The sequence below is a fragment of the Salvelinus fontinalis genome, chromosome 9, assembly GCF_029448725.1.
Source record: "Salvelinus fontinalis isolate EN_2023a chromosome 9, ASM2944872v1, whole genome shotgun sequence".
NCBI classification, from domain to species: Eukaryota; Metazoa; Chordata; class Actinopteri; order Salmoniformes; family Salmonidae; genus Salvelinus; species Salvelinus fontinalis.
The window spans coordinates 14681592-14703495 of NC_074673.1; the positions used below are offsets into that span (position 1 = coordinate 14681592).

The window sequence follows — 21904 nt, forward strand, 5'->3', positions numbered from 1 at the left end:
TTTTTGTGTTCCTCTTATCATTTTCTGGTTATTTTACAACTTTTTTTGTCATCTTGTAGGGCAATGCACCTATTTTGAAATTTTTGTTTCTCTTTCAATTCTTGACTCAGACTTCCTTTACTTCCCTTTCCTTCTCTTTCTTTCTCTCAGTCACTTCCTCATCCTCGCGACGCTCAGTCACTTCCTCATCCTCACCACTCTGTCACTTCCTCATCCTCACTATTCAGTCACTTCCTCATCCTCACTACTCTGTCACTTCCTCATCCTCACTACTCTCTGTCACTTCCTCATCCTCATCGCTCTGTCACTTCCTCATCCTCACTACTCTGTCACTTCCTCATCCTCACTACTCTCAGTCATTTCCTCATCCTCAATACTCTGTCACTTCCTCATCCTCAATATTCTCAGTCACTTCATCCTCACTACTCTCAGTCATTTCCTCATCCTCAATACTCTGTCACTTCCTCATCCTCAATATTCTCAGTCACTTCCTCATCCTCACTCTCTTCCCTACCAGCCACCCTTTGACTCTTTTCATGCTCTCCCTCCTCTCCCTCCTCGTGTTGCATCTATCTCTCTCTTCCTCATTGCCTCTATTGTGTCCTGACAGTTCTCCTTCTCTGTTTGGTCACTGCCATTGGCAGGCAAACAGGTCTATGTGAGACAGAGAAAATAACTTGTTGTTGACACAGACAATGTTGCCTTGGACACCATACAGTCCCTTCAGAAAGTATTCACACCCCTTGACCTTTTCCACGTTTAGTTGGGTTACAGCCTGAATATAAAATGGATTAGATTTAAATTTATGTTACTGATCTACATACAATACCCCATAATGTCACAGTGGGATTTTGTTTATAAAAATGTTTACACATTAATATAGAATTAAAAGCTGAAACATATTGAGTCAATAAGTATTCAACCCCTTGTTATGGCAAGCCTAAATAAGTTCAGGAGTAAAATTGTTGCTTATCAAGTCACATAATAAGTTGCACGGATTCACTCTGTATGCAAACATAGTGGTTAACATGATTTCTAAATGACTACTCCATCTCTGTACCCCACACATACAATTATCTGTAAGGTCCCTCAGTCGAGTAGTGAATTTCAAATACAGATGAAACCACAAAGACCAGGGATGGTATCCAATGCCTCGTGAAGAAGGGCACCTATTGATAGATGGGTGGGAAAAATGTAAGTTATCAATTACCCTTTGGATGGTGTATCAATACACCCAGCCACTAAAAAGATACAGGCATCCTTCCTAACTCAGCTGCCGGAGAGGGAAAATAACGCTCAGGAATTTCAACATAAGGCAAACGGTGATTTTAAAAAATCATGAACTCTACCAAGTAGGCCTACCTGGCCATTTTAGCCAAAAACCTGGTTCCCTATGCAAGGAGGCTGAAACTTGGCCCGCCAGTGGATCTCCCAGCAAGCACAGCAATGACCCCAAGCACCCCAAGATCAAAATCCACAAATAAATGGCTATTTGACCACAAAATCAAAATCTTGCAACGGCCAACTCAGTCTTCAGAACACCATAAAAAATCTGTGGTTTGAATTGAAGAGGGCAGTACATAAGTGCAGACCAAAGGATGGATATCAATGACTTGGAAAGATTGTGTGTGGAGGAATGGTGTAGGCGTATATTCCTCCCAGTGCATTCTCCAATCTCATACAACATTTGAGGAAAAAAAGCTCAGGGCTGTTATCCTCGCAAGGTGAGGGTGCCTCAGCAATGAAAACAGGGGTGACAGTCATTTTGACACCAATCTTTCTGAGAATTTGTTTTAATACTTGTTAAACAAAATATACTTCTCTGAGCAATTGTTTTTGCGTAAAATAGTCAACTTTTCCTATTTTGTTTTTGCATACAATATAGCTCAGTATTTGTATTATTGATTTTAAACTGTCTTTTTTGCTCATCTTTATCAAGGGTGACAATAATTTTGGAGGTGACTATATCTGCAATTGTTACAACTGAAGAACAGTATTAACAGCGATCCCTCTCAGTTAAAGGGGCAATCTGCGTTTGGTAGGCTGCATCCATTTTTTGAATAAATGAATGATGTGTACTGTAGGCCTGCACATTGATTCCTGAAGAATATAACTTATACATGCCTCATGAGCTTATTCAACTGTTTTATTTCTACCCCATCAGAACCCAAAATACAGTTTAGGCTACTGCAAGCTTATTCACTCCAATGTTTCTAAACAATGTAAATGTAAACAAATACTGTATAGGTTAAAACCTTTGATATCATGGACGGTCAGTCATTGAATCCACAGAGGTGTCTATGAATATGAGAGTGGTTACATTTCTCTCGCCCCATTCCTCAGCTGTTTACCAAATCAGTGGCGGGGTTACGGCTTTGTGGTTGTTTGAACTGCAGTTTGTCTCCTTAACGGGAGTGCTTCTAATAAGATCATTCATCGATAGTTGACCCTAGATGAATATCATTTCATGTCTTAGGCTACAGGTAATACATAGTATTGATTCGATAATAGGCTATCTGAATAATAGCGTAGTGTGTGTGTGTGTGTGTGTGTGTGAGAGAGAGAGAGTGTGTGTACGCGCGCGCATTCACGGGGGTGGAGCTGACAATTATAGAATGAGGTTGCTTTTTTCCTCTGCTGACTCCCACTTGCAGGAGGAGCACTTGCCTCAGAATACTCAATTACCAGAGCCTGGCAGGTAGTGAGCATCGACAAAGTGTTCCGCTGGAAGGCTGCATGCAGACTACTTTTCCAGACAACTTGCTGCAGCAAACAACAACAAACCAACCGACGCAACAGTTCGTAATGTTATTGAATGGAATACGTATTTCACAAATGCGAACATTGAGGGAAAGGGCCTGTTTTCAGATGTGTTTCCATGCGCTAGTCTTGTGAGTGTACAACTAACCAGGTGAAAGCTCAGAAGTGGCCCTAAGTGGCTGACTTTAGGAGGTCACTCAGTCATCATGGCGTATCCTCAAGGCTTTCTCTTCCAACCGTCGGTTTCTCTGGCTCTCCATTCCTGTCCCCCGTTCAGTTCCAGTGTGATTTTAGGAAGACCGAGGACAGATGAAATGGGCCGGTCGTCTTCAGGGTCAGCCTTCGCGCCGTACGCGGGATCACCGGCGTTCAATGGCTCATCGCCAGGCTTCAACTCTTACCTTCAGTACAGCGGAGAGCAGAGGGCGGCAATGAACTCGTTTGTGGTGAGTGAATACTGTACAGTTTAATAATTAATTAGGCACTTTGTAAAAACAAAAATGCTGTTCGTTTCCTTGAAAAGGCCTATTTGTATCCAGCTTTTGGAAGGAGTAGGCTGAAGTGTAGCCTTCTGATGCAAGGAGTAGACTATAGATGTTTAATAAATATTTATAAAAGCTTCCTAATAAAAGCTTTAAGTAATTTATAATAAGTTATGCAATTAAATAATTATCACAATTATTTGCTAAACTTTGCAAAAGAAAATATAGAATTTTGAGTTAAAATCGTGTCCAATATTTAATCTGTCATAAATTGTGAATATACTGTGCCTAAATATAAAGGCCTATAATATACATCAATTTTTATCTCTAAATCAATAGAATTGGAAATGTAAGATCTGGAAATTACGAATACCTTATTTTAGGCTTGCCAGTCTTGTGCAGTCAAAATCTTGAAATAGATGATTATACATTGTCTGTCTATTGACTTTCTAGGGTTCCGCGTATGATCCGTCAGCCGGCATCACTGGCTCTTTAGAATATCACCCGTTTGGTGGTGCATTGGGCCCCTATCCATATGGCGACCCTGCATACAGGAAAAATGCAACACGGGATGCGACTTCCACTCTCAAAGCGTGGCTCAATGAACATCGCAAAAACCCTTACCCCACCAAGGGCGAGAAGATCATGCTGGCAATCATCACCAAGATGACCCTTACCCAAGTGTCCACCTGGTTCGCTAACGCCAGAAGACGTTTGAAGAAAGAGAACAAAATGACGTGGAACCCGAGGAATAGAAGTGAGGATGAGGAAGAGGATGACAACATTGACCTGGAGAAGAATGACGACGACGACGAGCCACTCAAGCCCACAGCAGAAATTGGGTCGAAAAATGAAGCAGGTTAGTTTAATATTTTTTTTCAATAACGTTTATAAGTTGCAATAGGCCTAAAATGTATTTTATTTCAGGCATTTAATTGTTTTCAAAAGTTGTAAAAACAAAAATATTGTCCTATTTCCATGTAATTCACCGCATAGGCTTACAACATGCTGTTGCTTTCGTTAGACCTTGAAAGGGTGCTTACGGTAATCCTTGGAACGATTTGGTCTAATTTATTCTATCTTCTTGCAGATGGACATCATCCATATCCAGTGGGAATCTCCCGTGAGAGAGAGGACAATAGCAGCAATGATATGGAACCTGTCTTATTAACTGATCCGGATTTAAAGGACCATGGGGACAGGAGAGTGCCCGAGATGCTGGGTCCCACTACCACAGCATCTCCTCAAAACGTGCACCTTGGAGCGGAGAGGGATTCAGACTCAGCGGACACGGCAAGTCCACCTGCACCGAGGCGTAATGACACAGGCAACTCCAGCAATGCCACGTCAGTGATTGACTCGCCCCTTCCAGCCCCAAAACCTAAACTGTGGTCGCTGGCGGAGATTGCAACTTCTTCGGACAAATGTAAAGGATGTAGCGATGGTGCCCAGAACGTCCCCCGACAATTGCGCACAGAGATTCCGGCCCGTGTGTCATCTCCACCGCGAGCCGCTCTTCAGAATCATTTCCCTCACAGCGCAGCCCTTTCAAGACATGTCTATTATACATCTCCCTTTTTCCAGGGTTACTCAAACTATCATGGCGCTTTTGGACAGCTGCACAGCCCCGGATCCAACGTGGGGTCAGCGACACATTTAAATGGATTACATCAAACTATGTTACACAGAGCCGAGGCTCTGGCAAGAGATAGCAAAGCCAGGAGCCAAACACAGATAGATCTTTGTAAAGACTTGAGATATGAACTTAAGAAAGGTATGACACATGTTTAGTAGCCTGTGTTCTATTTGGTAAGCTATAGGCTCTATATAAACATTTATTTATTATCGAACTGGGAAAATAAAGGATATTTTCAGTGGGGAAAAGGAAACATTGAACATGAGTATTCTTGTGAGTCCCTAAAAAAGCAACAAACGATTATTTAGGAATATGAATATTGAATTATTACATTTAGCATTTTTTGAAGGATAATGTTTAATAATATCTGAAGAAAGTAAAGTGCATTCCTTTGTCAAAACGCGTGGTGAATATTTAATCATTAAAGAAGAGTTTTATTGAAGTCTGTTTGAGAAGAAAAGCGTGTTACTCTGTCATTTATATTTAACTTTGGTCGTTCATTTTGCAAACAATATTTTATTTGTTATCAAGTTCATTTCATATAACATGGCTGCAATGTTTGACATATGTGCCTTGTCAAATAACCGCAGCCATGTTATGCACACAACTCCACACAGAAAGTTGCCAATGCGGCAAAAGAATTGGATTAAAAAAACAATGCATTATTGTGTTAACTGCATTATCACAGAACCATTCCAATAAGTAATATATATGTATTTCAATAAGGATAAATCAATCTCGAAATTCCCCCTGCATGTAGCCAGGCGAGATTTTAGTAGCAATTACATGAAGCAACTGTGGAAAATGTAATCCCCATATATCTGTTTTATTTGTATTTATTTTGAAGTTGAGCAGGGAGGAAATTAAATATGATCACACCACAAAAATATTCCTCGTCAACCAGGCCTATCTGCGTTTTGAAAATATTAACAGTTAAGAAGCTTACATTTTCCAAGGCCATCTTGAAGGAATTAAGTGTGTCCGTTCGAAAATGTTATCCTGAAGGAGGGGATTTCTCTTGATCCTGGAATTCGAAGAGCCAAAAAGCAACAAAACATGCAGAGAAGAGTGAGAAAAGCGTATCACAGTGTACTAAACTCAGCGCACTTAGTGCACAATGACTTAAAAGGGTATGTAAAAATACCTAAGGTATTTAAAGCAATTCCATGTTTTCTATGTTGCAGTGATTTTTCGTGGCTTTCTGCATAGGCTATTTTTCTCAAAAGTCTCTTGATATTGAAGTCCTTTTTAAAACGGATAACAACAGAGAAAGTGTGTATGAAACATCAATACATTGTGTCTATGGACGTTTAAACGTTTCCTGAGACGTTCTATAGTCTGAGACACACCATCATCTTACTCAAAACGTTAAAAGATTATAAAAACATTCGGACATTTTCATGTTTCTGTTGTCTTGGATTCAGTAAAAGCTCAGGTTACACAAAGGTCATAAGAAATATAAATGGTATTTGTTTAAACTCAAATTGACAGTCTATGGATACATTTTTCATGATGGCAAAATATGACCTTTTTTTAATAGTGCAGGATATCTACCCATTTAGTTTTATAGAATTACTTCTAGGTCCCAGCTACATACACAAATGGAAGCCAAGGGGGGAAATCCAATCCACCACAGTCTCAAAAAGGAGTTCAAATACTATAAATAACAACAAAATCATCAAATTATCAAGCAGTAATTTATGGATTATATCGGTATAATATTACCGCTGACTTGGTCCACATCACCCATTCAAACTATTGGCCTGTGACCTCTTTTTTTTAAACATTTTCTTTTTTACACCCTTCTTTATCAAATCTAAAGAATATCTGTGCTGTAACTTTATCATACCAAAGACACAACCTTATCATTTATTATTTAGGAGCAGTCCTCTGTATGAATTTGCCAAAGTTGCATTCAGTAGATTAACTAAAACATTGACATTTGCAGTGAAGTAATTGTTTGATTGGCTTTAGGGCCCATATGTCTCTCTTTCCCAACTGTGTTGTGCATTGAGGCTAAACACCACCAGACATCAATCAAATTTGTATTCGTCACATGCGTCGTAAACAACAGGTGTAGACGCTGCTGGGGCATTCTCAACCAGTGTGAGGTCCACTCTGCATGGGATAACCCCTAGGACTACCAGATGTTAGGATCTGATATCACCTAGCCCCCTGCCATGCAGTCCCTTCACCCTCTTCTCCCCTTCTCTACTCCCTCGCTCCAGGACCTCTATAAAAGCAGCTGGTCTCACAGTGTTGGTTTTCAGACGCAGAACATTGTGTTGAACGGCCCAGTCTCTGGTCTTTGAGGGCTGAGGTAATGTTGTGCCTCAAAACAAGAAGTCTCCTCCCACATTAAGCACATACAGTACCTTCCATATGAAAAATAAAATAAATACAATCCATGTGTAAGGCTTGCATTTCAATAGAACAACGTTTCAAAGTGCTTTACATTTAATGACCTCGTGAGTCATCCTCACATTTTACATTGTTTAACCCAATCGAGTGTGTTAGAGTAAGGTTGGAACCAAAGCCTGCACACCCAGTAGCTTTTCAGGAGGGTAGACTGAGACAGACATATCATATATATATGTATATGTTCCCCAAACTTGGTCCTGGGTCCCCCATGGTTGGGAAACCCTGGTATAATGACTAGCCGTAACTTTGCCTGAAGTGCCCTCTAGTGCCAGTAAAAAGATGCAGCAGTCACGGAGACACCCAATCAAAAACCACTTACTGCATTCCTCACTGAATATGGCCTGGGTGAAGTAGCAGCAGAAGAGCAACATTTTGTAGTAGTCCAGGAGTATTCTCCCGCTCTGTGGAAGACACATTGCACTCGTAACTGTCGCCTGATGTGAGCTGGGAGGCTGGAGCTCGTAATGGCACCTGCCCCAAAGTAGTGTACTTCCTGACTCCCATATGTCCCCTAAGCAGACGGCCACGGAGTACGCTTCTGTGAGGACCATGCAGAGAGAACGCCCAGGGTCTGCCTGGATGACATGAACACCATGTTGACAGTGACATACATGACCTATCAGGGCAGTATGGACTCCCTGGTGCCACAGCAGAAAGCAACATTATTAGACAGAGGCTCAGCTGTTGTCTCTGCTTGCTCACTCTCCTGGTGGCACCTAGGGCCCTCGTCTCACTGGATCGCTATTGGATCACATGTGGAGGAAGGCCAATCTCATTGAAGGACAAACACCGCTATCTAGTGGTGGATACCATAACATTCAAATGAGTAGAATGGGCATCCTTAAAGCGCAATCAGCAGTTGAAACATTAACAAAGCGTCCTCCGCGCCCCTATATACTGTAGTGTATAGTGTTCGTTTACAAGTATTGTAGTAAAACAAGGTTATATTTTAGGTCCCGATGGAGCACAACAATTGAACGAAGCTCATGAGGCATTTTATTCAAGAATCAAATGTGTACATATAATGTATCACTCCAAAATGGACGTACTAAGTGTAGAATGACCCTTTAAAATATTTTAACCGTATAAAAGTCATAACATTAGAAACTTACCAAGCATATAGATCCTAAAGCACAATATATATAATTTTTTAGTAACTGGCCAACACCTGCAAAGAACAGAACAAATGACAATAGATCATGGGTTTATTTATTGTTCACTGCCTCAACATTCAAAATAAAATACTTTATACATAAATTAACATTGAAATTGGAGTGGATAACTACTACTGCATATACCAAAACGGTCACCTTGAAATAAAAATACATCCCTACGCTGATTGATGCTAGTCATTTGTGTTAAATATACTGTATGTGCTGTATAACGGTCATTTAAAATAATGTCAATTCAAAAAGAGCTACAGACAATTCAGAGTGTTGTTGACAGAAAACGAAATGGTAGGAGTAAAGTGCAAACTCCCAAAAGCATCGGTTGGGTCCTATATGGCCTTGCTTGGCAGGATCAACTGCCCTTGAGGTGAAACAGAATTTTCTGCTGAATGATAAATAAGCACTTTTTGCAATATATTGTTTTCTACAGGTTACATATGTACCCATTTCCATGGCATGTGTGACATCAGAATACAGTAAAGATGATAGACATTAACTATGGCAGTTGTGTTACTATATTCTCAAATGCAGTACAACTACAGTACAATTTCTGGAGTCAACAAATCGAGCTACTCTCTGTATATAGATGTGTATACATTGCTCCCTCTACCAACAGAACAAACAAGAAAACTGTGTGTGACATTCACTGGGATACAAGTGTGGCCTTACTGTGCATAGTCATTCAGATGTCATGTGTTATAGATGGGCTGGAAAGGAGAATTGATGGTTTTCTTAAAAGGGAATAACTAAACGCAGTCAATTAAAAATGCTATCCAAACCTGAGAAGTGTAATAAAAAAACGAAATAGTTCAGAATAAAAACAGAGCCCTGATTGTACATGTTGAAATAAAACCCTGTCAGATGTAAGAGGAGCATAGATGCAGATGATCCTATCAAGTAAACCAACTTTCTTCATCGTGATATGCTATAATGTCACTGTTAGAACGTTCCATCTACTCTCTTTTAGAAGAGTGAGCAACCAAATAAAAAATGTACTAAAACAGAAATGACATTCGCATGAAGTTGAATTAACATGATTTGTTACCCTTTTTCCTGAAGGCAAGGTGAAAAAGTGCTTTCAATAACAGTCAGTATAGAAGTCCTCTTTCTGTAACTAGAACTAGGCTCCACTCATCTCTGGTTAACCCACTCTGTGCAAGTTCTCCCGTCTGGGGTCTGCCTCAACCATCCGTTCCTTAGAGGATCTCCATTTCTCCCACCAGGTCTTCTAGCAGCTCTTTGGGTGGGCTCCCAGCTTCTGGACAGTATCTTTTCCACTGTAAATCTGTATCTGGTGAGGACATCTTTTCATGTCCTTCTCGGTCTTTGTCTCCTTCATTGACTTGGCTAGGTGTGTGACGGGTCGCTGCTGGTTGTTTGTAGTGTATTAGAGGGGTCGTTGGCTGTGTGTGTGTGTATTTGAACGGTCATCAGCTGTGAACATGACGCGTCAACTATGTCAGGCTCACCGGGAGTGTCTGTGTGTGAACGGTCTTCGGCTACATGTGTGTCCACCTTAACCTCTCCTGTGTGTCTCAGGTCCCGGGCCCACTGAGGGAATGGGGGGTGCTCTGTGTCCACGGTGTGACAGTGACTCAGGACCCTCTCGCTGTCCCTGTGGTACCCAGGCGGGGGGCTTCCCTCTGGGCTGGAGCTGAAAGGCCCACTGCTCTCCAGGGTCACCCCCCGCCTCAGTTTCCTCCTCTGGGCAGTGGGTGAGTTGATGGAAGGCACACTGGGAAGACCTTTCTTCATCTGCTCAACTCTGCAAACATCATCCCTTTTAATAAACTTACACTTTAAAAGGAACTGCTATGTTTCAGTGCAGTTCCTTAAAATGTAAGTTTATTATGACAAAAGTTGTATTGTAGACCTCTGTGTTAACTGCTTAAACATTTCTCTATACTCTATACTAGAAAACATTTGACATCTAACTCAACTACAAAACAAATTCCACATGGTAAACTAATACGTTTAGCAAACGCAAGTTCAAATATTCCACTAGGAGACACAAGTCATCCTTTCCATGAGACCAACCTGTTGATTGACTGGGCCAGCTTCTGACATCTTCCATTGGTATTATGCTGATGGAGCTTGAACCTCTGGACAAATGAATGGGCTGTTATTGGGAGAAACGAGTTAGACACTAGCATACCACAGGAATGCATTCTGTGGTATAGGATAGGAAGGCAGCCACAGTTTGAAGATGGTGACGAAGACTTGTTACTGTGTTGGTTGTGGCACATCTCTACTGTCACCCTCTAGCAGGTCAAGGAAAAAGTGGCTGGTGTCAATACTGTCTCTCTTACCCAAAGCCCCCTTGGGCACAGAGAGCAGTTTGATTGGTTCAGCATCAGGGGAGAGTCCAGAAGCCTTCTGAAGCATCCTCAGGATCTCAGTGTTCTGTAGATACATTTAATCAATGATTCTCTCCGATCTGCTACTGAACATACAGTGTGTATTTAGACCATGCAGTAGCTGTTCTATTCTCACCTTGCCCCCAGTCTCCTTGCCACAGTCAAGTGCTGTCCTCTGTCTCCGGTTCCTCATGTGGACCAGGGCTCCAGCCTGCAGTAACAGCTCCACCAGAACCAGGTGACCTCCCCTCACAGCCTCATGCAGGGCCGTGTTCCCCTGGTTGTTGGACAGGTTCACTGACGCATTGCTCTGGAGGCCCATAGAACACACATTGTAAAGAGTAACAGTTGGCCTGTGTGTGTGTAGTAGGATGGTGTGTGTGTGTGTAGCAGGATGGTGTGTGTGTGTGTGTGTGTGTGTAGCAGGATGGTGTGTGTGTGTGTACCTGCGGCAGGATGGTGTGTGTGTGTGTGTGTGTACCTGAGGCAGGATGGTGTGTGTGTGTGTGTGTGTGTGTGTGTGTGTGTACCTGCGGCAGGATGGTGTGTGTGTGTGTGTGTGTACCTGCGGCAGGATGGTGTGTGTGTGTGTGTGTGTACCTGCGGCAGGATGGTGTGTGTGTGTGTGTGTGTGTACCTGCGGCAGGATGGTGTGTGTGTGTGTGTGTGTGTACCTGCGGCAGGATGGTGTGTGTGTGTGTGTGTGTGTGTGTGTAGCAGGATGGTGTGTGTGTGTACCTGCAGCAGGATGGTGTGTGTGTGTGTGTGTGTGTACCTGCGGCAGGATGATGTGTGTGTGTGTGTGTGTGTGTACCTGCGGCAGGATGGTGTGTGTGTGTGTGTGTGTGTGTAGCAGGATGGTGTGTGTGTGTACCTGCAGCAGGATGGTGTGTGTGTGTGTGTGTGTGTGTACCTGCGGCAGGATGGTGTGTGTGTGTGTGTGTGTGTGTGTACCTGCGGCAGGATGGTGTGTGTGTGTGTGTGTGTGTACCTGCGGCAGGATGGTGTGTGTGTGTGTGTGTGTGTGTGTACCTGCGGCAGGATGGTGTGTGTGTGTGTGTGTGTGTGTACCTGCGGCAGGATGGTGTGTGTGTGTGTGTGTGTGTGTACCTGCGGCAGGATGGTGTGTGTGTGTGTGTGTACCTGCGGCAGGATGGTGTGTGTGTGTGTGTGTGTGTGTACCTGCGGCAGGATGGTGTGTGTGTGTGTGTGTGTGTGTGTACCTGCGGCAGGATGGTGTGTGTGTGTGTGTGTGTGTACCTGCGGCAGGATGGTGTGTGTGTGTGTGTGTGTGTACCTGCGGCAGGATGGTGTGTGTGTGTGTGTGTGTGTGTACCTGCGGCAGGATGGTGTGTGTGTGTGTGTGTGTGTGTACCTGCGGCAGGATGGTGTGTGTGTGTGTGTGTGTGTACCTGCGGCAGGATGGTGTGTGTGTGTGTGTGTGTACCTGCGGCAGGATGGTGTGTGTGTGTGTGTGTGTGTACCTGCGGCAGGATGGTGTGTGTGTGTGTGTGTGTGTACCTGCGGCAGGATGGTGTGTGTGTGTGTGTGTGTGTACCTGCGGCAGGATGGTGTGTGTGTGTGTGTGTGTGTACCTGCGGCAGGATGGTGTGTGTGTGTGTGTGTGTACCTGCGGCAGGATGGTGTGTGTGTGTGTGTGTGTGTGTACCTGCGGCAGGATGGTGTGTGTGTGTGTGTGTACCTGCGGCAGGATGGTGTGTGTGTGTGTGTGTGTGTACCTGCGGCAGGATGGTGTGTGTGTGTGTGTGTGTGTACCTGCGGCAGGATGGTGTGTGTGTGTGTGTGTGTGTACCTGCGGCAGGATGGTGTGTGTGTGTGTGTGTGTGTACCTGCGGCAGGATGGTGTGTGTGTGTGTGTGTGTGTGTACCTGCGGCAGGATGGTGTGTGTGTGTGTACCTGCGGCAGGATGGTGTGTGTGTGTGTGTGTGTACCTGCGGCAGGATGGTGTGTGTGTGTGTGTGTGTGTGTACCTGCGGCAGGATGGTGTGTGTGTGTGTGTGTGTGTACCTGCGGCAGGATGGTGTGTGTGTGTGTGTGTGTGTACCTGCGGCAGGATGGTGTGTGTGTGTGTGTGTGTGTACCTGCGGCAGGATGGTGTGTGTGTGTGTGTGTGTGTACCTGCGGCAGGATGGTGTGTGTGTGTGTGTGTGTGTGTACCTGCGGCAGGATGGTGTGTGTGTGTGTGTGTGTGTACCTGCGGCAGGATGGTGTGTGTGTGTGTGTGTGTGTACCTGCGGCAGGATGGTGTGTGTGTGTGTGTGTGTGTACCTGCGGCAGGATGGTGTGTGTGTGTGTGTGTGTGTACCTGCGGCAGGATGGTGTGTGTGTGTGTGTGTGTGTGTACCTGCGGCAGGATGGTGTGTGTGTGTGTGTGTGTGTGTACCTGCGGCAGGATGGTGTGTGTGTGTGTGTGTGTGTGTACCTGCGGCAGGATGGTGTGTGTGTGTGTGTGTGTGTGTACCTGCGGCAGGATGGTGTGTGTGTGTGTGTGTGTGTGTGTGTACCTGCGGCAGGATGGTGTGTGTGTGTACCTGCGGCAGGATGGTGTGTGTGTGTGTGTGTGTGTGTGTGTGTGTACCTGCGGCAGGATGGTGTGTGTGTGTGTGTGTGTGTACCTGCGGCAGGATGGTGTGTGTGTGTGTGTGTGTGTACCTGCGGCAGGATGGTGTGTGTGTGTGTGTGTGTGTGTACCTGCGGCAGGATGGTGTGTGTGTGTGTGTGTGTGTACCTGCGGGAGGATGGTGTGTGTGTGTGTGTGTGTGTACCTGCGGCAGGATGGTGTGTGTGTGTGTGTGTGTGTGTACCTGCGGCAGGATGGTGTGTGTGTGTGTGTGTGTGTACCTGCGGCAGGATGGTGTGTGTGTGTGTGTGTGTGTGTACCTAAGGCAGGATGGTGTGTGTGTGTGTGTGTGTGTGTGTGTGTGTGTGTACCTGCGGCAGGATGGTGTGTGTGTGTGTGTGTGTGTGTGTGTACCTGCGGCAGGATGGTGTGTGTGTGTGTGTGTGTGTGTGTGTGTGTACCTGCGGCAGGATGGTGTGTGTGTGTGTGTGTGTGTGTGTGTGTGTGTACCTGCGGCAGGATGGTGTGTGTGTGTGTGTGTGTGTGTGTGTGTGTGTACCTGCGGCAGGATGGTGTGTGTGTGTGTGTGTGTGTGTGTGTACCTGCGGCAGGATGGTGTGTGTGTGTGTGTGTGTGTGTGTGTGTGTACCTGCGGCAGGATGGTGTGTGTGTGTGTGTGTGTGTACCTGCGGCAGGATGGTGTGTGTGTGTGTGTGTGTGTGTGTACCTGCGGCAGGATGGTGTGTGTGTGTGTGTGTGTGTGTGTACCTGCGGCAGGATGGTGTGTGTGTGTGTGTGTGTGTGTGTGTACCTGCGGCAGGATGGTGTGTGTGTGTGTGTGTGTGTGTACCTGCGGCAGGATGGTGTGTGTGTGTGTGTGTGTGTGTGTGTGTACCTGCGGCAGGATGGTGTGTGTGTGTGTGTGTGTGTACCTGCGGCAGGATGGTGTGTGTGTGTGTGTGTGTGTACCTGCGGCAGGATGGTGTGTGTGTGTGTGTGTGTGTACCTGCGGCAGGATGGTGTGTGTGTGTGTGTGTGTGTGTGTGTACCTGCGGCAGGATGGTGTGTGTGTGTGTGTGTGTGTGTACCTGCGGCAGGATGGTGTGTGTGTGTGTGTGTGTGTGTGTGTGTACCTGCGGCAGGATGGTGTGTGTGTGTGTGTGTGTGTACCTGCGGCAGGATGGTGTGTGTGTGTGTGTGTGTGTACCTGCGGCAGGATGGTGTGTGTGTGTGTGTGTGTGTACCTGCGGCAGGATGGTGTGTGTGTGTGTGTGTGTGTGTGTGTACCTGCGGCAGGATGGTGTGTGTGTGTGTGTGTGTGTGTGTGTGTGTGTGTACCTGCGGCAGGATGGTGTGTGTGTGTGTGTGTGTGTGTGTACCTGCGGCAGGATGGTGTGTGTGTGTGTACCTGCGGCAGGATGGTGTGTGTGTGTGTGTGTGTGTACCTGCGGCAGGATGGTGTGTGTGTGTGTGTGTGTGTACCTGCGGCAGGATGGTGTGTGTGTGTGTGTGTGTGTGTACCTGCGGCAGGATGGTGTGTGTGTGTGTGTGTGTGTACCTGCGGCAGGATGGTGTGTGTGTGTGTGTGTGTGTGTACCTGCGGCAGGATGGTGTGTGTGTGTGTGTGTGTACCTGCGGCAGGATGGTGTGTGTGTGTGTGTGTGTGTACCTGCGGCAGGATGGTGTGTGTGTGTGTGTGTGTACCTGCGGCAGGATGGTGTGTGTGTGTGTGTGTGTACCTGCGGCAGGATGGTGTGTGTGTGTGTACCTGCGGCAGGATGGTGTGTGTGTGTGTGTGTGTACCTGCGGCAGGATGGTGTGTGTGTGTGTGTGTACCTGCGGCAGGATGGTGTGTGTGTGTGTGTGTGTACCTGCGGCAGGATGGTGTGTGTGTGTGTGTGTGTACCTGCGGCAGGATGGTGTGTGTGTGTGTGTGTACCTGCGGCAGGATGGTGTGTGTGTGTGTGTGTGTGTACCTGCGGCAGGATGGTGTGTGTGTGTGTGTACCTGCGGCAGGATGGTGTGTGTGTGTGTGTGTGTGTGTGTACCTGCGGCAGGATGGTGTGTGTGTGTGTGTGTGTGTGTACCTGCGGCAGGATGGTGTGTGTGTGTGTGTGTGTGTGTACCTGCGGCAGGATGGTGTGTGTGTGTGTGTGTGTGTGTACCTGCGGCAGGATGGTGTGTGTGTGTGTGTGTGTGTACCTGCGGCAGGATGGTGTGTGTGTGTGTGTGTGTGTACCTGCGGCAGGATGGTGTGTGTGTGTGTGTGTGTGTACCTGCGGCAGGATGGTGTGTGTGTGTGTGTGTGTGTACCTGCGGCAGGATGGTGTGTGTGTGTGTGTGTGTGTACCTGCGGCAGGATGGTGTGTGTGTGTGTGTGTGTGTGTACCTGCGGCAGGATGGTGTGTGTGTGTGTGTGTGTACCTGCGGCAGGATGGTGTGTGTGTGTGTGTGTGTGTACCTGCGGCAGGATGGTGTGTGTGTGTGTGTGTGTGTACCTGCGGCAGGATGGTGTGTGTGTGTGTGTGTGTGTACCTGCGGCAGGATGGTGTGTGTGTGTGTGTGTGTACCTGCGGCAGGATGGTGTGTGTGTGTGTGTGTGTACCTGCGGCAGGATGGTGTGTGTGTGTGTGTGTGTGTGTACCTGCGGCAGGATGGTGTGTGTGTGTGTGTGTGTGTGTACCTGCGGCAGGATGGTGTGTGTGTGTGTGTGTGTACCTGCGGCAGGATGGTGTGTGTGTGTGTGTGTGTACCTGCGGCAGGATGGTGTGTGTGTGCGTGTGTGTGTACCTGCGGCAGGATGGTGTGTGTGCGTGTGTGTGTACCTGCGGCAGGATGGTGTGTGTGCGTGTGTGTGTACCTGCGGCAGGATGGTGTGTGTGTGTGTGTACCTGCGGCAGGATGGTGTGTGTGTGTGTGTGTGTACCTGCGGCAGGATGGTGTGTGTGTGTGTGTGTGTACCTGCGGCAGGATGGTGTGTGTGTGTGTGTGTGTGTGTACCTGCGGCAGGATGGTGTGTGTGTGTGTGTGTGTGTGTACCTGCGGCAGGATGGTGTGTGTGTGTGTGTGTGTACCTGCGGCAGGATGGTGTGTGTGTGTGTGTGTGTACCTGCGGCAGGATGGTGTGTGTGTGTGTGTGTGTACCTGCGGCAGGATGGTGTGTGTGTGTGTGTGTGTACCTGCGGCAGGATGGTGTGTGTGTGTGTGTGTGTGTGTACCTGCGGCAGGATGGTGTGTGTGTGTGTGTGTGTGTGTACCTGCGGCAGGATGGTGTGTGTGTGTGTGTGTGTACCTGCGGCAGGATGGTGTGTGTGTGTGTGTGTGTACCTGCGGCAGGATGGTGTGTGTGTGTGTGTGTGTACCTGCGGCAGGATGGTGTGTGTGTGTGTGTGTGTGTACCTGCGGCAGGATGGTGTGTGTGTGTGTGTGTGTACCTGCGGCAGGATGGTGTGTGTGTGTGTGTGTGTACCTGCGGCAGGATGGTGTGTGTGTGTGTGTGTGTGTACCTGCGGCAGGATGGTGTGTGTGTGTGTGTGTGTGTGTGTACCTGCGGCAGGATGGTGTGTGTGTGTGTGTGTGTGTGTGTACCTGCGGCAGGATGGTGTGTGTGTGTGTGTGTGTGTGTGTACCTGCGGCAGGATGGTGTGTGTGTGTGTACCTGCGGCAGGATGGTGTGTGTGTGTGTGTGTGTGTACCTGCGGCAGGATGGTGTGTGTGTGTGTGTGTGTGTACCTGCGGCAGGATGGTGTGTGTGTGTGTGTGTGTGTACCTGCGGCAGGATGGTGTGTGTGTGTGTGTGTGTACCTGCGGCAGGATGGTGTGTGTGTGTGTGTGTGTACCTGCGGCAGGATGGTGTGTGTGTGTGTGTGTGTACCTGCGGCAGGATGGTGTGTGTGTGTGTGTGTGTACCTGCGGCAGGATGGTGTGTGTGTGTGTGTGTGTGTGTGTACCTGCGGCAGGATGGTGTGTGTGTGTGTGTGTGTACCTGCGGCAGGATGGTGTGTGTGTGTGTGTACCTGCGGCAGGATGGTGTGTGTGTGTGTGTGTGTACCTGCGGCAGGATGGTGTGTGTGTGTGTGTGTGTGTACCTGCGGCAGGATGGTGTGTGTGTGTGTGTGTGTACCTGCGGCAGGATGGTGTGTGTGTGTGTGTGTGTACCTGCGGCAGGATGGTGTGTGTGTGTGTGTGTGTACCTGCGGCAGGATGGTGTGTGTGTGTGTGTGTGTGTACCTGCGGCAGGATGGTGTGTGTGTGTGTGTGTGTGTGTGTACCTGCGGCAGGATGGTGTGTGTGTGTGTACCTGCGGCAGGATGGTGTGTGTGTGTGTGTGTGTGTACCTGCGGCAGGATGGTGTGTGTGTGTGTGTGTGTGTACCTGCGGCAGGATGGTGTGTGTGTGTGTGTGTGTGTACCTGCGGCAGGATGGTGTGTGTGTGTGTGTGTGTGTACCTGCGGCAGGATGGTGTGTGTGTGTGTGTGTGTACCTGCGGCAGGATGGTGTGTGTGTGTGTGTGTGTACCTGCGGCAGGATGGTGTGTGTGTGTGTGTGTGTACCTGCGGCAGGATGGTGTGTGTGTGTGTGTGTGTGTGTGTACCTGCGGCAGGATGGTGTGTGTGTGTGTGTGTGTACCTGCGGCAGGATGGTGTGTGTGTGTGTGTACCTGCGGCAGGATGGTGTGTGTGTGTGTGTGTGTACCTGCGGCAGGATGGTGTGTGTGTGTGTGTGTGTGTGTGTACCTGCGGCAGGATGGTGTGTGTGTGTGTGTGTGTGTGTACCTGCGGCAGGATGGTGTGTGTGTGTGTGTGTGTGTGTGTGTACCTGCGGCAGGATGGTGTGTGTGTGTGTGTGTGTGTACCTGCGGCAGGATGGTGTGTGTGTGTGTGTGTGTGTACCTGCGGCAGGATGGTGTGTGTGTGTGTGTGTGTGTGTACCTGCGGCAGGATGGTGTGTGTGTACCTGCGGCAGGATGGTGTGTGTGTGTGTGTACCTGCGGCAGGATGGTGTGTGTGTGTGTGTGTGTACCTGCGGCAGGATGGTGTGTGTGTGTGTGTGTGTACCTGCGGCAGGATGGTGTGTGTGTGTGTGTGTGTGTACCTGCGGCAGGATGGTGTGTGTGTGTGTGTGTGTACCTGCGGCAGGATGGTGTGTGTGTGTGTGTGTGTACCTGCGGCAGGATGGTGTGTGTGTGTGTGTGTGTACCTGCGGCAGGATGGTGTGTGTGTGTGTGTGTGTACCTGCGGCAGGATGGTGTGTGTGTGTGTGTGTGTACCTGCGCAAGGATGGTGTGTGTGTGTGTGTGTGTGTACCTGCGCAAGGATGGTGTGTGTGTGTGTGTGTGTGTACCTGCGGCAGGATGGTGTGTGTGTGTGTGTACCTGCGGCAGGATGGTGTGTGTGTGTGTGTGTGTGTGTGTTGTAACGGCCCTGATTTCTTTCTGAACCGTCTCAGTGCTTCTCCTTCCATTAGGGCGCTTCCCCTTTAATTCCCAATTAAATAGCCAGCATCAGCTAGTGTGTTCCTGCGGCAGGACGGTGTGTGTGTGTGTGTGTGTTCCTGCGGCAGGACGGTGTGTGTGTGTGTTCCTGCGGCAGGACGGTGTGTGTGTGTGTGTGTGTGTGTTCCTGCGGCAGGACGGTGTGTGTGTGTGTGTGTGTTCCTGCGGCAGGACGGTGTGTGTGTGTGTGTGTGTGTTCCTGCGGCAGGACGGTGTGTGTGTGTGTGTTCCTGCGGCAGGACGGTGTGTGTGTGTGTGTGTGTGTTCCTGCGGCAGGACGGTGTGTGTGTGTGTGTGTGTGTTCCTGCGGCAGGACGGTGTGTGTGTGTGTGTGTGTGTGTGTGTGTGTGTGTGTGTGTTCCTGCGGCAGGACGGTGTGTGTGTGTGTGTGTGTGTTCCTGCGGCAGGACGGTGTGTGTGTATGTGTTTGTTCCTGCGGCAGGACGGTTTGTGTGTGTGTGTGTGTGTGTGTTTACCTGTAGCAGGATAGTGGCTGTGTCCAGGTGACCTCTGAGGCAGGCGTGGATCAGAGGGGTGTTGCCATAGTGGTCCTTCTTATTCAGCTTGGCGTTGCACTCCAGCAGTGATGTCACTACCTGAACATGATTAATGAGATGGGCGGGGTTTGAGCTTTTGGGACTATTCCATTTGTTCAGATGTGCCATGCAAGCTCAATCGAACACAGCTGAAATATAGTGCTGCGTGCCCACCTGTATGTGGTTGTTCTGGCTGGCCAGGTGCAGTGGCGTGGCGCTCTGGCTGTTGCGTGCGTCAACATTGGCCTCGTGGCGGCTGAACAGGGACACCAGGGCTGTGTGACCATGGAGCGCTGCGACGTGGAGGGGAGTGAAGCCATCCACACTACTGCTGTTCACACTCAGACCACTGGCCTGCAGGCACGCCAACTTCTGGAGTCAAACACACACACAGAGGAAAATACAAAGAATAACATCATGAAGTCAACTAGGCAGCACTGCAGGAACACCATAAATCATATCCTTTCAACATCTAACTTTCCATTCAACATAGCTTCAGTGCCGCCAGCCATGTGTCAAGTTCGCCGTTTGCTCACTGACATCGTCTATATATCAGAAAGGGGCTTGGCCAAGGAGTAGGAATGAAAGGCCAGGGTTTCTCTCTGACCTTCTGTGTTGGTCCACAGTGTGGACACTGGCACAGTGGGTGGCACAGTTCTGTCCAGGATGGCAGCCCTGCATGCTGCTCCTCTGGTTCCTCGTCCAACCACTCCAACAGGTACCGCACCATCTCTATGTCTCCATCCGCCACCGCACGAAGCAACTTCTCCACCTGTCAGTCGAGAGAGTGAGGCTACATATTAGAACACCAGCCAGATCTTTACAAACTGGATTACAAATTAGTCATCCCACAAAAAAATGTTGGGTGAAAGCGCCAAATATTAGCTTCCCTCAATATAGAAAAATAGTGCATCTAATTTCTACTACATCCCTATACCCCTTAAATTAAGATGATGCTACTCATCTCAGCTATTGCCATGGTCAGCCCTGCCCAGGGGTCCTCAGTGCTTCTAACCTCTTTGTGTCGGACCCGGTCTCCGTCGGGTCTGGCCTCGGCGCTCTGGGAGGTGGTGCTGGAAACAGAGGAGCGGCGGCTGCTGCAGTCAGAGGCCTGGGGGGAACGGTTTGGGGACTGAGAGCGAGAGAGCACCGTCACTCAGCTGACCACACACACACACACAGTACAGCACGTTTCAAAAACTAATTCCACGGAGGCTCGAGTGTCTGCGGGATTTGGCTCTTCCATTGTCCTTAAATGATGAATTAAGGTCACTGATTAATAAGGAACTCCCCTCACCTAGTTGTCTACGTCTTAACCAAAAACCATGGAATGAGTTTGACACCCATGCAGTACAGGCTACTCCTAGCAGAGCAAGTGAAGAGATATATTTGGAAGAGTCTAGAGTAGAACTACAGTATGTTGGTTAATGGTGTTCTAACAGGCTGGCTGCCTGGAGTAGAGCCATCATTGTATCTAATGAAATACTGTAGTTACATCTCTTCTCTGTCACTTCCTAAGTGATGAAATCTGACTTACATCATTGTTCTCTCTTCTATGAGAGACGTTGTGGGACAACTCCAATAGCGTCAGAATCTGCAAAACAAGTACACTTCAGTTACACACGCTCGTACGCATGTGCACATAACGAGTCCACAAACACACTCCTTGACACACAAGCACTGTTCCGTTTACAAATTCTGGCATGTACACAGCTGTTCCAGAATTACCTCTGATACTCATTCTGGTATGTAGCATAGATACACACTGCGTTAAGCTATACAGGACAAAAGCTTCTGTAAAAGGATAATCACTAACTGGGTTACTACTTTCACATTCTTTCAGGTTCATACATCAGCTTAAGAGATTAAAAAGTGGGCAATAAATAATGACTTAAGCATAAAAGTAGGTTCTATTTCTAATACAACCTTTTCACATTTCATTCTTGTTCAAAATCATAATAATACTGAATGACAAGGCAAATATATCAAGCCAATCCTGTTGCTAGGCCATCCAGAAATATTTTCTTCCTTAGAACAATTCCCACCCTTCTGTTAATACTTTCTCTGAATATATCTATTTATCTAACTAAAATGTTTAGTATGCTAAGCCTCATCTTTAACAGTAGAAAAGCCTGGCCGAGTGGGACCCCCCTTCGAGCCAATGACGAGTCTTTTGGACGTCAACATTCTAAAAAAACACATGTCATATACACCCCGTCCAAAAGTTTGGAGTCACTTAGAAATGTCCTTGTTTTCCATGAAAACATACATGAAATTAGTTGCAAAAGGAATAGGAAATAGTCAAGACGTTGACAAGGTTATAAATAATGATTTTAAACTGAAATAGTAATTGTGTACTTCAAACTTTGCTTTCATCAAAGAATCCTCCATTTGCAGCAATTACAGCCTTGCAGACCTTTGGCATTCTAGGTGTCAATTTGTTGAGCTAATCTGAAGATATTTCACT

At 47.5% G+C, this 21904-nt stretch overlaps 2 protein-coding genes across 2 annotated transcripts in view; one reads left to right on the forward strand and one right to left on the reverse strand.

The window, feature by feature from the left end:
• Positions 1 to 2627: 2627 nt before the first annotated feature.
• On the forward strand, positions 2628 to 5320 carry irx5b (iroquois homeobox 5b). The gene is made up of 3 exons (XM_055933495.1): positions 2628 to 3206; positions 3696 to 4101; positions 4333 to 5320. The coding sequence occupies exons 1-3, from the start codon at positions 2967 to 2969 to the stop codon at positions 5031 to 5033; spliced, it is 1347 nt and encodes a 448-aa protein (XP_055789470.1). The 5' UTR covers positions 2628 to 2966; the 3' UTR covers positions 5034 to 5320.
• A 3166-nt stretch (positions 5321 to 8486) lies between these two features.
• Positions 8487 to 21904, reverse strand: part of LOC129862127 (ankyrin repeat domain-containing protein 27-like) — a 29659-nt gene continuing 16241 nt past the window's right edge. Inside the window, 10 exon segments of the mRNA XM_055933496.1 lie at positions 8487 to 9830; positions 9832 to 10233; positions 10506 to 10587; positions 10778 to 10871; positions 10962 to 11135; positions 19378 to 19497; positions 19612 to 19809; positions 20045 to 20209; positions 20453 to 20569; positions 20975 to 21031. Of these exon segments, the coding sequence (XP_055789471.1) occupies positions 9665 to 9830; positions 9832 to 10233; positions 10506 to 10587; positions 10778 to 10871; positions 10962 to 11135; positions 19378 to 19497; positions 19612 to 19809; positions 20045 to 20209; positions 20453 to 20569; positions 20975 to 21031 (1575 nt within the window). The 3' untranslated portion in view covers positions 8487 to 9664.